The following is a 14,267-nucleotide window of genomic DNA, read 5'->3' as shown; positions in this document are numbered from 1 at the left end:
GCATGAAAGTCAGGTGGGTGATCTTGGGTTAGTTTCTCTCTCACACAATTCAACTCACAGGGTTGTTGTTGTGGGGAAAATAGGAAGAGGAAGGAAAATTAGGTATATTGGCCTCTTTGAGCTATTTATAAAGATATGGCAGAATAAAAATCAAATATATAAAATGTACCATATAAAAATATTAAAACTGATTATAAATAAAATTGTTAAATGGATATAGGTAAAATAACTGTTAGTTTATACAATAAAATATTATGGAAAGGATAATTGGAAAGGCCAATTTCTTTGTGAATATAGAGCTGAAGCCATGTCATTTTCCAGTTTATATTATGCTATTTACTATTGTAAAAAAGCACCTGGATAGGGAGTTAGTCAGACAAACTTGTTCAGATATTTTAATCTCTTACAGCATAAAAGTTGCTATGATTTCCCAGCAGCCTGATAATAGAATCAGACAGTTATAAAAACAAATCTTAAAGCTAACAGACTGAGACTGTTTCAACATCTGGAGAAGTAGGATGTAGGTCAAGTTGTAATCACCAGAAACTTAATCTCATGGTCACAATTTTATACAATATAGTGTGCTAAGTACTGAAGTGCATCTGCAGTGACAAGGCAATGAGGATGAACACAGATTTCACAGCTGAAAGCAGTTGCCAAGCAACCACCTCATGTATTTTTTTCTTCTGGTTCTATTTATCTTCTGCAGATAAAGGATTTCAGCCTCTATTTGGATCAAGTTAAAGAAGCAAAAGATTCCATCCCAATAAAAAGAAAATGAAATTATAAGAAGAAGAATATTGTCAGGCTTCAAAGGTGATATATAATACCATATGATATATGGTAACATCCTCACAGATAATCCTCACAGATATATCTTTTAGAAGGCCAGAGATGCACGATTCTTTTGGTTAAAATGCTGACATAAAAATCAGATAGATCTCAAATCAACGTATTCAACTGTTGATTAATACAATAATATAATTGTAAGCATCCATAAAAAGTGGCTCCAGACATACTTAAAAAGGCAGACATTGATTTATTGACCAGGTCCAAAACATGCTCTCTTAGCCAATTTGAGTGTTACAGGATACCTTCAAGTGACACGATGGCATGACGAGATAAATGGGATTAATATTTTGAGCTTTTTAAGGTGTATAAAAACTGGGAATAGGAGTTGAAGACAATACATCCCATTTCTACCCTTAACTCCTCAAAACTGTGAACATGCCGCCAAGCAGCCTCTAACTTCTATTCTTATTCTCAATTCTCACAAAAAAATATGTCATTTTACTGCCAATGTTTGTGGCACAATCCTGGTCAATGCCCTATTTGGTTTTTAATGTAAAATTTAAGCAACCTAAGTTTATTAACATTAATATTCTGGAGTTCATATAGTTGATATAAAGCTTTTTCTTTTATTTTTAGAGGTTTTAGTTATCTAATTTGTCAAAGCATTAATAGTATCCATTCAGAATAAATATCATTGTACTCAATAATACAATGTATCATTTGTGTTTTAAAATAATATTTGCATCTTACAATAATACAATGATTTTTTTAAAAAAAAATCCTGGATTTATCAGCGTGGTTGTAAAGGAGTAAAACAAATTAGAAAAGGTATACAGAAACTTACAATTCAGCTTTTTCTGCCATTTGAATGAGCCTGTTTTCTTCAAACTGCACTATACCTCCAGCCTGAAGCAATTCTAACAGAACCTATTAGCACAATATAATTATAAATATTGTGTTAAAATCCTTCAGAGACAACATTTATCCTTTGCAATAAAAGATTATGCCTACATATGAAACAAGCATCAGACATCAAGGAGTAAATTATGTTCTTCCAAGCTTTGCTTGTTCATTGCAATATACATATTTACATAAGTAGAGACCTTCTTTCTGACATTAAATTTATTTTTGGAATTTCTTGGTTACTACCTGAGGACAACATATAATTTCCTTGTTCTTAGGTATGTATCTTGCTCAAGACTGAAATCAAGGAGAAGCTATAATTTTGGAGTAGATGATTAAACATGATAATTTTTGTCTCAACCACATTCTGCACTTATAGACTCATCTCATTTCCATACTTTAGCCTTCTAGTCTCTTACACTTGCATGTCTCCCCTTTTTCTTCCTGAACTTCAATTGACTAATAAAATCTAGAAAAAAAGAGTAATCGAGGCCCAATTCACTACTTTTCTGATATAATCCAGCACTGTCATCTCCATTAGAGGGGATTTGGAAAAAATGAAGTGAAAACTGTTATTATATACATAGAAATATACACCTCTTGAAAATGTAATCTACTTTTTCAATCACTCTCTAAGTATTAGCAACCAAACTATGTAAATTATATCAAAATGTAACAACATCAAACTGTTATTCTGGGCTATATTTGATCATATCGAATCTCTGTAGTTTTGATGTGAAGAATCAGAACTGCTACAATTTATGTGATTCTGAAAACTATTAATATGCCCTGATTAAATATATAAACTCTTAGCAATTTTCTAGAAGCTGGTTATTTCTCAGCGTGGAGTTCTAGTTTTAGCATTTCTGCTCTATAGTATGGTCATTTTTAGTAATGATCTTTCTTCCTTAGCCATGAATCATTTTCACAGCATGAATAATATTATCCTAACAATTCATACCTGCTGTCTTTCAGAATGTCGTGAATCATCATCAGGACTGCAGAGAAATTCAAGGACCTGAGCAAAAATGAAAATGTTATTATATACATATTTCTGTTCCATTTCTCAAGCACAGTACTGTGTCATATTTTACAAATTTATCTACTGTAGAATTTCCCACTGAAGAAAAGGACATAGACATCATAACATTTGGGAATATGAGCCCAGCTTCTAAAATACCTTAATGCTGTGAAATGCAAATGCAACATCAAAAACCCAATATAATATGTGTTTACTCCTTTTAAGCATTTCCTACCAGTAGTTTCCCACATATCCTTTCTAAAATCATTGCATTCATATCTTCATAAATTATCTCAAACTTTTTGAAATAGTAGATAGAATAATTACAAACTAGACGGCATCACACTAATGCAATTATTTTATAATTCAACATAGACTTTGCCCATTCTAGAATAAAAATTCCATCCAATTATGGTTATTCATATTACCTGGTCAAATAGCATCCTATTCACAAACAATGTGTTGTTTGGCTTAGCAAGTTGTTGAGCAAGGAAAGTAAAAAGGCATCCAACTTGTGATGGGGTAAAATCAGAATTCTCCACCATAACCTAGAAGGGAGAAAAATAGATACATTTATTAATCATAACAATTTAGGTTACACATATCTTCTCCTGAAATGGAAATAACAACAAAACCCAACACTGTATTTAATAAAGTAGTAGAAAAATAATTTAAAATTTTCAGAACTTAATTACTGTAAACATGTCTTCCCTGACACACTGTCAAAAAATTTAAAGGGAAATTTGAATTCACACAAGGTTTCTAAGACAATGTTCCCCAAGCTTATCGCTGTAAGCAGATATAGCTCCATCACTAAAAGGAAGCAGTGTTTTTCTACCTTCTAGGTCACAGTGACATTGTTCTGAACTTATCAGTGGGATAACACTGGGCATTGCTTGAATGATCTATGAAACAATTCAACCACCATAAATAACTGAAGAGTGGGTAGAGGCAGGCAGGAGATGAAAATGAATAATAGGGGAGGAAATCTCATCTTTTCTCACTAAGGAGCGACGAAGCATTTTATCTTATGGAACACAACATTTCCTCAATTCTTACAACAAATCAACTTTATACCTCATGTTTCTGATACCTATTCCTTTATTATGCAGAATATATTTTGAAATATAATTTCAAAATATATCCTGCATAATACTTATATAAGTAATAATGTTTATAAAATGTAAATAGTGTCAAATATACTTTGCATAATAAAAGAATAAAGAATAATAGGAACAAAAGAATAATAATTATAAATATAAATATATTATGTTGTAGAATTTAATAACATATTTTGTGAAAACCACAATACATCTTTTTTGTACTGTATATTTTAATTTATAATTGATGATAGATTGGCAATATAGATATAATTATGCAGAATGGTCATATAGTTATCATCCATACTCAAAGACACAGTTATTATGGTCAATTTGCATTTTACATGGTAACCAGCATGTTATGGCAAAAACAATACAGTATATATAGATATTAAATAGTTATATCTTGGAAAGAGTAGAAATAATATGAATTTAGGGTAACATGGGATTTGGGGTAACATAAACATAAAGGGGGCAAAGAAGACAGACATGTAGCCTGACCGCCTTCCCCAACATGAGGTCCTCTTCAAAAACTAAGTGTGCGATAGGTGATACTATGTAGGCAGTAGGTCCTAGGCGTGTGGGGTCCCAGAGGATGGGATGACAGGAAAGAGAAGGAGGGCCATTGCAGCATTGCTGTGGGCAGTTGTAAGAGCAAATGACTGCAGGGGAGCTGCAGTAGCCGTAACTTTAAAAAACAGGTCGTAAGCAGTCTTGGGGGGGGGGGGGGTGTCTGTCATAACCTTCAGGTGGAATTAACTGACTGATCAGATCACAAAGGCTACCGTTAGAGGTGTAAAATATTTTGACCCAAATTATGCAAAATTGCATTGCATCAGATCTTGTACATCCATTCCCATTGTACTTGATATCAGCTCCTTAAAATGGTCTCACCTTTTCCTGGATTGTGCAAATTCTGAAAAATTATATTTATTAAAATTATATCCCACCTATCATTCTGGAACTCAATGCAACATATAGAGCTCTTCATCTCCCAATTTTTTCCATAGTTTACCATAGTTTACCTATAATTGATATCATGATATGAATTTGAAATCAAGCAGAAAAAGGCATGACTCTTTTAAGGAGATGCCAATTATAATAGTAAGGGTCAACAAGATCAGAGGCACCTGATCCAAATATTGTGGATTTATAAGAATAAGGTATTAATGAATGTAGTTTGTTCATGTTTCATCAATCAAAACAATAATTTAATGAAAATAAATAATGAGATAACAACGAATAAATAAGGTGTAGAAAATATTTTACTATATTTACCACTAAAACAAAGGAAATCTACCTTGAGTAATATGTCCACAATTCTCTGTTGGTATTCCACAGCTTGCTTGTCATTCTTAAAATCTTCAAATGTCTTTATCAGAAAAGAATATTGGAAGAGAAAAGCAAAACTTCACATGCAATATTTTTTATATATTCCAACATTCAAAATAAAAACTTGTCTTGAGAAGTTACAATATACTGTTTATAAGTTTTATGAAGAAGCTACAATTATGTCTGAAACAAGGTAATAATGGATGGTCTCCAATTAATTAAGAAAGAATTTATAAGCCAAGCTGAAATTATCGCAGAGACTATTCAGCATTGGAAACTATTAACAGCAATGATTAGCTCTAGTTTTCTCATTTCTCCATTCAATTCAAAGGGTTGCCTACAATGTTATACTAGTCACAATATGCTGGTCAAAACTATTGCAAAGCTGTTCATGAAGAACAAGGGGACCCCCTTGTATAGGTGAGCCTGTCCCCAAGGTAGATATGAAAGACAATATTTTCAAAACCTTTACTGAGGTTGGAAAAGACCGCACATCGGGAGGGGGGGGGAGCACTAATTAAGAAATAATGTAACTATTATGTTATCTTCCCCCTTCCGGGGGGAGGAGAGACAAAGCAAGTCACAGCTGTAAGCAAGGGAGAGCAGGACCCATCCCACTGTGCCCATGCAATGCTACTCATCATGACTCTGCTTCGGATTTCCTTATCTTGTCCCAATTAAGGACCCATATACATTTTGCAAACAGTAATGTTATCTATAGGCCTCTAAGTTCCTTTCAGGAAGGGGAATCATGGTAAAGGACAATACTGACCAGAGGAGAGGAAATCTAACAGAAAATGTGCATTCATGAATGAATTTAGAATATTAACATGAAAGAACAAAAAAAAAATCCTTCTGTTCCATCCCTTCAAGCACTTAAGAGACTCTAAGGATTAAGCCTTAATCATATATCTCCAATTCTTCTTGAATATCAAAAAGAGTAATTAAAAGAACATGACTGTTTCTTTTCTGCTCTTGGATATAGTGATAGCTTACGGACACCAACTGCATTTTATCATGTGTTAAAATCAATCTCTCCAACCTCCAGGTATGATAAAGATGCAAGTCCCAGAATTTTGGTGATGCTGTTTTAATGTGTTCTTCAACCCATATGGAAAACATCCAGATTGGAAAAGGTACATTGTTAGGAACCATGGTGGCGCAGTGGTTTTTCAAGCTAATTCTGCTGACTGCCAGAAATTCAATTGCTTCAATTCTCACTGGCCCAAGGTTGACTCAACTTTCCATCCTTCTGAGGTCAGTAAAATGAGGACCCAGATTGTTGGGGGCAATATGCCAACTATGTAAACTACTTAGAGAGGGCTGTAAAGTACTGTGAATATGTGATATTGCTATTGCTATAATGTTTTTTCTTAATTCAAGCAAGGAATAAAGTAATTCATAACACTGGTAAAATGGTCACCAATATAATAGAACCAATATAACAATGGCAATATGTGAACACACATATTTAACACTATTTGAACAATATTTCTACTAAAATATAAATGAACCACATGCATTCAATATAGGTAAACTGATTAAGTTGAATAAATTTAATGTTTTTATAATGGTTTTCAATACTATAAGAAATTAATGTGACTATAATTTGGGTACAACCTGAAAAGCTTTTCATTAAAATCCACATCTGAGGTTTATGCTGGTATTACTCTATTATTAATGTCCATTGGTAATTTTTAAGTTTATAATTTTTAATACCATAATTAATTTATTTTGAGAATTGTACACGGCCTTGAGATGACTTCTATGATAGGTGTCATAGAAACATTTAAAATTAAATAAATTTTAATAAATAAATAAATCACTGATTCCTGAAGGAAAAAATAATTATAATTACCAACTCAGCACTCTACAGACATGTTGCATTTCTATTCCTAGAATCGTCAGCCCTGCGTAATTAGGCAGATAAAAGTATACCATATACTCCTTCCTTGATAGCCTTTACAACCACAGAAAAGATTACTTCAAAAGTCAGGATATTTTGCTAAGTGGGGCCAGCAATGTACTGGTAGAAAAGGAGAATTCTCCAGAACTATTTATGCATACTACACAAGTGTCCTTGTTACATTTAGAGTAGATTGCTTCTATTCTTCTTAAACCACATCTATTCCATCCTACTCAGCGAAGTTCTAGTTAGGCTGCGTAGCATTTTTGGAAGATACGACGTTTGTGAGAAGGAGTGAGAACCGTGATGAGGAACTTCCGCAAGTCAACTCTATATATCTTATCTGGATCCAACACATATGTTTAAGACAAAGGGTGGCTGTGCTATCACAAGCAACCATCCATTCCCACTTATATTTCCCCCAAAATACTACAAATCACCAAAGAAGAAATAATTTCTCACTATTTTCAGAAGATAAATAAAAAAATAGGTGCACAAGGCATTAAAGTCTCCACTTCGCACATGCATAAATCCACTCTAAAAATTAACCACGTATCATTTGGACAACCCTATGATACTATCCCCACCTCAGTCTTAAAAAGTAATAATTGCTTTTTAGTTGTCAAAACATTATCCACCATTGATAATTTACACTTTACAATTAGTGTTTCCACTTACCAGTGCAAGAACATTAAGGAACTCTCGTGTATCAAAGTGCAACAGTGTACGAACGTAGGGATACACTTCTTCATCTGTAGGGGCCTCAGCTGAATGCAGACGGATGAGGAATTCAAAAACCTGCATTGTAAAATGAGTATAGATTTTGCTCAATCTAAATGCCAGAATTAACACAGTTCATATCAGTTCAGGAATTTTTCCCAGGAATTTTCCAACATTAGTAATTTAAAACAAAAGAATAGTCAAGATGTTTTATGGTTACTTGCATTAGTATTCACAATCACTAGTACTTAACTACTTCATATAGGTATTTGAAAGATTATTACCACTGACTTCCTAAACAATGAATTCTGATAAAACACATAACTGCATTTTTCTTTCAGTTTATTTCTCTGGATTAACTACATGAATTAGTTCATTGGGATAAACAAGAAATTAAGATAAATCATGGCTAGCAGCAGGATTTAAAACAGGAAGAAAAAGAAGAATTTGCTGAAATACAGGTCAAATATTACAAAAAGAATATGTCAAGCCTGTAAGAAAAGTTCAACATCATACTCACATTAATTTACCTTTGATGCTCCACTTGTGTTTGATCAAACTTTCACAGCTTGAGACTCGTGCTGTGATAGATCTCCAAAAAGAATATTCCAAGACTCTATTTGATCTACTCTACATGATCAAACCCCCAAGAATTAGGAATTTTCTTCCAGTTGGAACTTATTAAAAAATCACTGGGGACAAAAATAAAAAGGTAGATCCCTCTAAATTTTATAGTGCAAGACCTTGGGTAATAAAGGGCCCATCAATTCACTCCCTGATGCTAACTTACAAATGCTCTGAAATGTATGCTGGAGTTTTTGAGTGAAATTGACAGCACTGTGTTTAACATGACAACACTTCAAAGGGCCTCAAAACAAATTCTCTTATAAGCAGTGGAGAAATGCTGTAGTTTAGAAGCATGGATTGAGAACATCAATTTGTCTCATCTCCGGCTAGATTACCTGGGCTATGCTAAGAACAAAAACCCATTGTGGGCTTGAGACATCCCAACATGGTCCAGTTTATGACTACTGAAAACACAGACTGAAATATCATAGCATTTATGTCAAAGTTTTATTTACGGTAGAGAGTTCCAACTGATTAAATACAAGGTTACATATCAGTTGTACAGTAAGATATAAGGTAGAGGTGTCTTATGTGCACATAAGAATGGACAAGGCTTCAATCACACGATTGCAGCCACCATTTTTAACTTTTTTGACATATCACATGGACATTCCAAGGTATAATATTCTGAAGAGTTCATTCATTCATTCTATTGTGATAGGCAAGTTCAACAACTTGCCCTAGTTAATATGCCATTTAAATATAACTTACAATCTTTCATTTCATATTCACAACCACCTTAGTCTTAGATACATTCTTTCATACATACTCCCTCCTCTACTATACTCAAAATTAACTACCACTCATCTAGATTCATAGATTTATATCTATATATCACATTATCAAGATTGGTTGGGTATACAAAATTACTTGTACAATATGTCCAAACCAACACATCTCTAACATTATTAAAAGAATTACCGTAATTATGCGTTATCCATAAATATATTTTAAAAATGCAATGCTGAAACATTTGCTCACTATTCAATTTATTTTCCAGTGTTTTTTAGTTGTACCAGACACTGCTCTAGCACATTCATTAAACCAAACTTCAATTTTATATTCACACAAAACATTCCAAAATTCAAGGTTAGTATGTTTATTGCAGATATTTTCTTAATAAAGCATTTCCTACATTCATATGCTCTAATAAGTATAAAGAGGATGTTTCTAGTGTTATACTCAATTTCATTTCAAAATTCAAATAATTTTATGCTTGTAATAAAAATATTCTAAATTGTACTTAATACTGATAAATATTTGTAATACTTATCAAAAAGATAGACTGTCAATAATTTTAACTAATACTGTATAAGTAACAAGTAAGTTACAAGTAAGCCTCTGTGGTGCAGTGGTTAGAGTACAATATTGCAAGCTACTTCTGCAGCCAGCTGCCTACAATTTGGCAGTTTGAACCCCCCAGGCTCCAAGTTGACTCATCCTTCCATCCTTCCGAGGTAGGTAAAATGAGGACCCAAATTGTTGGGGGCAATATGCTGACTCTGTAAACCGCTTAGAGAAAGCTATAAAGTGTTATATACGTCTAAGTGCTATTGCTATTGTATCAAAACAATACATTTTAAAATTTACAACAATATAATAAAAAGGGAGAAAACATAATAAAAATATATAAACAGAGTGTTCAGGTGAAACATGAATTTTTAAAAATGTGCTATATCTCTGCTCACGATTTATACTGCTTAACCAGCATTACAGTTTCAGAGCATCTTGCTCATATATGAATACAATTCTAAACATGAAACTACAGATTAGGAGTTAACCTTAGAAGGTTGTTAGTTCTACATGATAATTGGGGCCAAAAAAGAATTCCTCTTAGTGTTAAAGGAGATCTACTGCAAAACTACACCTCTAAGAAAATGTTAATTTCTTATCAAAGATAGCAACTTGCACAATTTTTTTCTCTTCTTAAAGTATATTTTTTTCTGGTAATTTTAAAAGAAGTATTTTTTAAAACTCACCTGGTTTTTAATCAATGGTACCAGGTCTTCAGGAATATTGCCCAATGGGTAAGCTCGGCCTGCCAAACAGCAACTGTAAGGAAATACAGATAATAAGAACTACAACTCTATGTTAAACAACAGTTGGTTTTACTACTTCTCTGGCTATTCATATTTGAAACATTCTTGTTCAGAATTCCAGGCACTCTGATTCTCACAGCTCCCCCCACCCCATTCAATGCTATATTCTTAGTTCACTAAATATAGGCACCCTAACTTAATATACTGAGAGAACTTTGCCAACAAAGGGTTTGTTAAATTGTTTCTACAGATTCTCAGTATCTTTCAGACTGCTAATAGTGTTTATAGCCATAGTATATTATTGGCATGCAAGAACAGTCTGCTATTGGTTTATATAGGTAATCGTTAACATACAACCACAATTGGGAGCAGAATTTCCATTGCCATAGTTGTTAATCACCACAGTTGTTAAGTGAATCATGCAGCTGTTAAGAGAATCTGGGCTTTCCCCATTGTCTTTTTTTGTTTGCTTTGGAAGCTGGCTGGGAAGGTGGTAATGGAAGTCACGTGACCCTGAGACACTGCAAATGTCATAAATACAAGCTGGTTACCAAGTGCTGCATTTTGATCATGTGACTATGGTGATGCTGCAATGGTTATGTGAGGGCCAGTTGTAATTCACTTTTTTCAGTGCCACTGTAACTTTGAATGGTCCCTAAACACATTGGCTTTAAGTCAAGAGTGTAACCACTAGGCACTAGGCTAGAAAGCAAGAGAGTGTGATCTCAAGTTCCGCCTTAGCCATGAAAGCCAGCTGGGTGACCTTGGGCCAGACTTTCTCTCACAGCCCAATTCACCTCACAGGATTGTTGTTCGTGGGAAAATAGGAAGAGGGTGTATTGGATATGTTCGTCCCCTTGAGTTGTTTGTGAAAATTAAATAAAGGCGGGATTCAAATGAATAAATAAAAGTAAACTTTATAATCTCTAGTTTTGCAAAGTAATTTCAGAAGTATATTTTCACACAATTAAAAAACAGGGAAAAATAAGAGAGTCCTTTCTTGAAATAGTTCTTGTTCATGTACCCTTGTTCATGTATTCCTTGCTACCTGCCTACCTATTTATTTTAATATGTAAAATAAATTTCAATGAACAATCTAAATATTACTGGAATTACTTCTTACCATTAGAACATTGACATGCATCCAAACACAAAATCCTTCAGTACAGTAAATATTTTGCCTTTAAGCTACTACTAGATTCATTAAAAATGTTGACAACTTAGCACAGAAAGTAGAAGGGAACAATAGTACTTTGCAAGAAAATCAGCTACTTTACAGATTACTCCTCCACATATCTTACGAATAAAATCAAAGAAACATTTTACAGTTTCAGTGAACAAACTGCAGTTCACTCAAAAGTGTTCATGTACAGAGGCAGTTGGATCACAGCAACAATATTATCAGCTTTGTATGATAATGTATTTTAATTTTAGCTATTTTCTTTAACTTTGAACCCATACAGAATCCCTTATTTTCTCTAATCCTACTATTAGACTAATATATGCAGAGGCTGATTCAGCAGCTTTTACTGATTCATTCATTATTTATTAATGAATTCAATCAATACTTTTAAAGGTTAATAGCAATTGTTAGGATATAAGCAAATTAATAGCGCCATCTGGTGTCTTACCTAGCCTGACTGAGATTTAACCTTTCAACTAAGACCTACGGTATATGGTAAAAATATCATTTCCAGGATTGCATGCTGCAAGCCATCAGAAACACACAAGTATATTCCGTTAGGTTCAGCCAGCAAAGGTACAGAAATGATCAGAAAAAGAAGGAAAGATACTTGGACTGGAACCTCAGTCAGTCTCAGACCCAATCTGCAGTTCTATATGTACTGAGAAACAGGGCAGTAAAAGATGGAGCTCCCACTCGTAGTATACCTGTCACGATATATGATCTTATCAAGCAATCCACTTAATTAATTAAGGCTTACAGGACAATGTTTTTCTATTTCATGTGGCTATATAACATATTTAATTTATGCTGTTGAAAAAAGCATACCTTATATAGACAAGCAGTTTGTTGCCCATAATGACTTGTTCATCTAAAAAACAGCAAAAAAATACATACATAATCTTGAAAACTGAACACATTTACTAAAAGCTCTAATGTATGCAGACTTAATAAAGCTATATACCAAAAGCAAGATCTTATTACCTCTTTAAGCTGATAAATCGAGAGATGTCTGTACTAAATTCAATGTATGCAAATATTAAAATATTCCCAAAAGTTCATGCCGAATACAACTTTCTAAACCTGACTGATAAAGTAAAAAAATAAATTCTACTCTTACATGTAGTAAGTATTATAGCTATTACTGCATAAAAAGACACATTAGTTTGAGTCCTATTGTTTCAAAAACAACTATTATACAAAACAGTCTAATATATCGGCTCATCTACCTCAGCATCTTTTCCAATTAATAACAGTGACCCTCATGAAAAGGATTAGCTTTTGTATGTCTAAGATTAGGCACTCATACAAGACTACGTATAAAAGTCATTTTTTCAGATGTTATTGTTGGGACTATCCAGTGAAGTAGTTCTCACACACAACAAACCAATAATCAATAAATGAAAACTGTCAGGTTGAGAATATACTGAATAAAAAATAGTAATGAGTAGTATTCTACATAAGCATTATTAGAGGAAAAAAGGAATCCACAACAGAAGAAGGACACATTCCACAAAAAGTACTGATATACCTGAGAGAGATTTTCCAGCACTAAGTGGATGAGCAATGGCTTTGAACAATTTCTAAAAAAAAAATTAAAAGGAGAAAAAATTAGCACATCAATAGTTCCTTCTGATTTTGGTTTTTCATTCTTGAAAATTATTACATCCTAAACATTTTCACACATTACCATGTAGAGATATTAGTGGACTTGACAGTAACAGAAAACTTTGCAAAAGAAAAAGAAAAGCCTACAAAGTAACTTAAATGGGTACTATATCAAGGATCCTGTAAGGATGGAAAGAGGTGTTCAAATATGGTAACCTTTTTTAAACAGTTAAAATCATTTTACAGAAGACTCGTTTTTTCCTGCATAAAAAATGTTTTTTTTTTAATAATGCAAGAAAAGAAGAATAGGAGGAGGAATTTAGTCTAGCAAGATTGATGTCAGATTAAACTCAAGAAGAACATGGAACAATTCAGTCAGAGTTCAGTTCTTTATTTGCTTACGCATAGCAGACAGACTTTTGCCAGATTAAACAAGGATATACCCTGGGAGATTCTAAGAAGTGGCTACCCTTGCTCTCCCCCTGCCTTCTATTCAGCTCTACACTGTGCTGTCTCTTGTCACCCTCAGCTTGCTGGAATGTACTCCCTCCTTCCTGGGAAACTGACATTTCTTGTAGTTCATCTCCCCATCTCCTCTTCCATGGACATAATCTCTTAGAATAATTTTGCTATTTTGAGCTCTCAACACTTGCTTATAGTCAAAGGCACAACAATTACTCCTATGATCTCAGCAAGTGACTTTTATTTTTTCCCCCAGAAAGTTTTGAAATTGCTCATTTATCCAAACTGAATCTGCTTTAATTGAATTCCTTTAATGGAATATTTATTTGACTATATTTATTTGATTGTCTGTTTCTCTGTTTCTCAAAATCTATAAGCTATTCTAGCTAATTGTATTAGGGAAAAAATTATTAAAAGAATAATCCTAATTCAAAACCATCAATTATCATTCATGATACATCTTCCTACCTCCATCGGAGTAATGTAGTCATTCATTCCACTGTTATAGACATATATCATGGCATCATACAGGTGGTTTTTCCAACACATAAGGACAACCTAGAAGCAAAACAAA

General features: G+C 33.4%; 1 protein-coding gene across 2 annotated transcripts in view; it reads right to left on the bottom strand.

The window, feature by feature from the left end:
• Nucleotides 1-14,267, bottom strand: part of VPS8 (VPS8 subunit of CORVET complex) — an 84,819-nt gene that overhangs the window by 44,943 nt on the left and 25,609 nt on the right. For both annotated transcript variants that reach the window (XM_026701359.2, XM_026701361.2), the window contains exons 23-31: nt 14,162-14,251; nt 13,155-13,206; nt 12,452-12,494; nt 10,381-10,453; nt 7,733-7,852; nt 5,117-5,188; nt 3,145-3,264; nt 2,657-2,713; nt 1,637-1,719 (exon numbers count right to left, since the gene is read on the bottom strand). In XM_026701359.2, coding sequence (XP_026557144.1) covers nt 1,637-1,719; nt 2,657-2,713; nt 3,145-3,264; nt 5,117-5,188; nt 7,733-7,852; nt 10,381-10,453; nt 12,452-12,494; nt 13,155-13,206; nt 14,162-14,251 — 710 coding nt within the window. The remainder of the gene's footprint in view (nt 1-1,636; nt 1,720-2,656; nt 2,714-3,144; nt 3,265-5,116; nt 5,189-7,732; nt 7,853-10,380; nt 10,454-12,451; nt 12,495-13,154; nt 13,207-14,161; nt 14,252-14,267) is intronic.

This window comes from Pseudonaja textilis, chromosome 4, assembly GCF_049901715.1.
Source record: "Pseudonaja textilis isolate UNSWEBS1 chromosome 4, rPseTex1.2, whole genome shotgun sequence".
Taxonomy (NCBI): domain Eukaryota; kingdom Metazoa; phylum Chordata; class Lepidosauria; order Squamata; family Elapidae; genus Pseudonaja; species Pseudonaja textilis.
The sequence above is the reverse complement of the archived record's forward strand: the minus strand, read 5'-3'. Positions and strand labels throughout refer to the sequence as shown.